The 3,114-nt window shown below is 60.2% G+C and overlaps 1 protein-coding gene across 1 annotated transcript in view; it reads left to right on the top strand.

Moving 5' to 3' along the window:
- The window catches only part of LOC104461669 (ankyrin repeat and fibronectin type-III domain-containing protein 1-like), a gene marked incomplete at its 5' end in the record, with an annotated part of 42,829 nt that overhangs the window by 35,636 nt on the left and 4,079 nt on the right, over window positions 1-3,114 (top strand). Inside the window, 5 exons of the mRNA XM_010073330.1 lie at window positions 244-450; window positions 802-968; window positions 1,277-1,427; window positions 2,167-2,404; window positions 2,608-2,774. Coding sequence (XP_010071632.1) covers window positions 244-450; window positions 802-968; window positions 1,277-1,427; window positions 2,167-2,404; window positions 2,608-2,774 — 930 coding nt within the window. The remainder of the gene's footprint in view (window positions 1-243; window positions 451-801; window positions 969-1,276; window positions 1,428-2,166; window positions 2,405-2,607; window positions 2,775-3,114) is intronic.

Genomic DNA, 3,114 nt, shown 5'->3' with positions numbered 1-3,114 from the left:
TGTCCCTGCCTTGTCCTTCCTGGCAGGACCCTGGCCGTGGGGCAGTGGGGTGCCAGGCTTCGTGGCAGTCTCGTGCAGAGGGGCTGGGGGCTCTCAGTGGGTGCTTTACTGGGCAGGCTGGTTTCCAGCAGGCAGAGGGGAGACTCCCAGCCACACCCCAGCTGCCCAGACCCCCAGAGCACTGTGCCTCGAGGATGTCCCCTGACCCACTGCTTTCTCCTGCCCTCCTGTCCCATCGCACAGGGGCTGCTGGGCATCCAGGACCTGGGGCAGGTCTTCTTTGAGCCTGTCAAAGACAAACAGGGCAACATTCTCATCGTCACCCTGAAGGAGGTGAAGACCAACCAAACCTTTGAGAGTGTCCGCATCTGCAAGCTGCAGACCAGCCGCAAGTCTGTGTCGTCCCCGGAGGAGCCCACTGCTCTGGACACGCTGCTCATCTCCATCCAGGTCTGTGCCAGCTCCGTCGCGGCAGAGAATTGCAGTGGGCTCCATTGCAGGACCACCATCCTTCCCTGCTCCGCCATGATCTGGAAAAGCCACGGCAGAGCCCAGACCTCTGAGGGTTTGGTCCTGGCTGCAGGCAGAGGGGGGAGCAGAGCCCAGCCAGCCCCCAAAAACCCCACTGCTTCAAGGGGAGGCATCAAGCTGGTGCCAGATTCATCCCCGTAGCACCGGATGGTACCTGCTCTGCTGCTTCCCTGCTGCTGCCTGGGCTGGCTGTGCTGGGCAGCCAGCGTGAGGGCAGGATGGAGCCCTGCTGCCAGGGCTTGCTGGATCCAGCAGTGCCTTTCTCCTCAGGACAAGCTGGCGTACCACCAGCGGAGCAGCCATGCCCTCTCCCCGGGCCTCTACCTGGGCTACTTGAAGCTGTGCAGCGCCGTGGATCAGATCCGAGTGCTGGTGCCGGAGCAGCTCCCCAACATCCTCTGCCATGTCAAGATTCGCTCCAACCCCACCACCCCCAGGTGGGGCTTGCAGGGCAGCTCACCTGAGGCAGCCAGGCTCCTTTGTCCCATCCAGCCTCAGAGTACCCATCACCTCCTGCTTTGGCTCTCGGGCTCCTGGCAGCAGCATAATATTCCCTCTCAGCCCCGCTGCCTGCCATGCAGGAGCAAAACAAGGTCCCTGTCTACCTCTGCAACTCCGGCATCCCTTGGGGTGCTGCACTGTCTGGGGAGGAATGGCTGAGCCAACGCAGCCCTTGTAGCTATTGCGCGTTCAATTCCCCCGCGAGCTGCTCCCTCCGGCACATGTATGTCTGTCCCTTCTCCAGGGAGGAGTGGGAATGGCTGCAGAAGATGGCCAGTGTGGAGGAGGCTGTTCCTGCAGAGCCAGAGGCTGAGACCTCCCAGAACCATTTGTTTCAGGAGCTCCAAGTGGCCATCAAGGAGCTGATGACCCTGGTCAACATCCCATTGCAAGAGGTATGGGCAGGTGCTGCGGGCTGGGGAGGAGGAAGGGGAAGAAACCATGCAGAACTGTGCTGGTCACCGCAGCAGGCGGGGTACCACAGCCCCTGCTCCCTCTTTGGGGGTCTGAAGCATCCATTGGGGTTTCATCCAGTGCAAACAGAAGACAAGCGGTGGACAACCAGCACCTGCCTGCCCACGGACAGTGTCCACAGGAGCTGTTTGTCTTACCCTCAGCTGTACCTCCGAAGCGAGGATGGTGGGTCTGGGTTTGCATTATTGCCTGCCCTGTGGTTTGGTCCTGGGCTCAGCCCTTGCAGCACGAGACCAGCCCAGCTCTACCCCTCCAAAGCAGGATGGTCCCTGGGCCAGACTGCGTGGGCAGATATCCCTTCTCCACCACGCTGAGTATTCACTGGGAAGGTGTCCAGCAGCCCCAGTGCCAGGCATGTGCTTCTGGCCTGGCAGTGGTGAGGGCACCTCTGTGAGCAGGGCTGAGACCATAGCTAGTGGCACTTCTGCTCTGAGACCCTCTCGTAGTGACTTGGACCAGTAGTTTAAGGACTTTCAGGAGAAGTAAGAGAGAAAGAGGGGTACACACATCATGCCAGAAGCAAGGAGCCTCTGGCTGTGTGCTGCAACAGCAGCGTCCCCTGGCTGCGGTGGTCCCTGAGGACTCCTCTGCGGGCGAGGACTCAGTGGGGGGCCCACCAGCTGATGTTTGCAGATGTTACCTGCACTATCTTCTTTGCAGGCCAAAGATTTCCGTCTGTACAGCCAAGAGGTGCTGGACTTTGGGGGCCAGGTCTCCCTCCTGCTGCTGCTGCCTCCATCAGATGATGTCTGCACTGCTCCAGGCCAGAACAACCCCTACACCCCTCGTTCCGGCTTCCTCACCCTGCCGCTGCAGATCTTTGAGCTAGGTGAGGAGATGGAACGCCAAACCCCAACCTTGCTGGTCTCCTTGGCCTCTGAGACCTCCCGAGAGCTGGGCCAGGCAGTGGGGTGGGCTGGAGCTCCCTCACCTTTCCCAGAAGAGGAGGGATGGGGAGGGATGCTGAGGACTGTTCAGGTAGGCGAGAGGAGAATGTTGCCTCCTCCCTGTGTTGAGTGAGCCAGTAGGAGCCTGTAGAGCATCCACAGCAAGGGACTTGATATTTTTCATTCCCCCCTCTCTTTTTTTCCCTCTCCCCAGTCCACTTCTTCACATACGACCGGGAGTTCATCACCCAGTACTGCCAGGTGTCCGCTCTCCTGGAGCTGGAGTCGCTCCTCTCCCAGCAGAGCCTCAGGGAGGCTTTCTCCGATGCGGAGCTCTCCACCGCAAAGCAGAGGCACCAGCAGGTTCAGGACTACATCCAGGTACATGGAGCAGGAGCACGCTGGGAGGGAGCCAGGCTCAATGGTGCCCACGGGATGTGGCCAGGACAGTCGTGCCCTGGACGAGCTTGCAGGAGCATCCACACTGGGACTGGTCACTGGTCTGGGTGGCTGTGACCCCACGGGGTTTCTCCGACACGGCAGATGGGCAGCGGCAGGCAGGGCTTTGTCTAGCAACTTCTTCCTGCAATGATCACATTAAAAATCCTGATTCGAGAGCCAGAGGCTCCTGCTCTGCAGGTCCCCACTGTTCTAGAAAAGGGTCTGGAAGGGTATTTTGGGATGGACATGCAAAAGGGCACCCCACGCTCTCCCCTTTCCC

This window comes from Pterocles gutturalis, unplaced genomic scaffold (genome assembly GCF_000699245.1).
Source record: "Pterocles gutturalis isolate BGI_N339 unplaced genomic scaffold, ASM69924v1 scaffold11177, whole genome shotgun sequence".
NCBI lineage: Eukaryota > Metazoa > Chordata > Aves > Pterocliformes > Pteroclidae > Pterocles > Pterocles gutturalis.
Note: the sequence above shows the minus strand (reverse complement) of the source record. Positions and strands in the feature narration are given on the sequence as shown.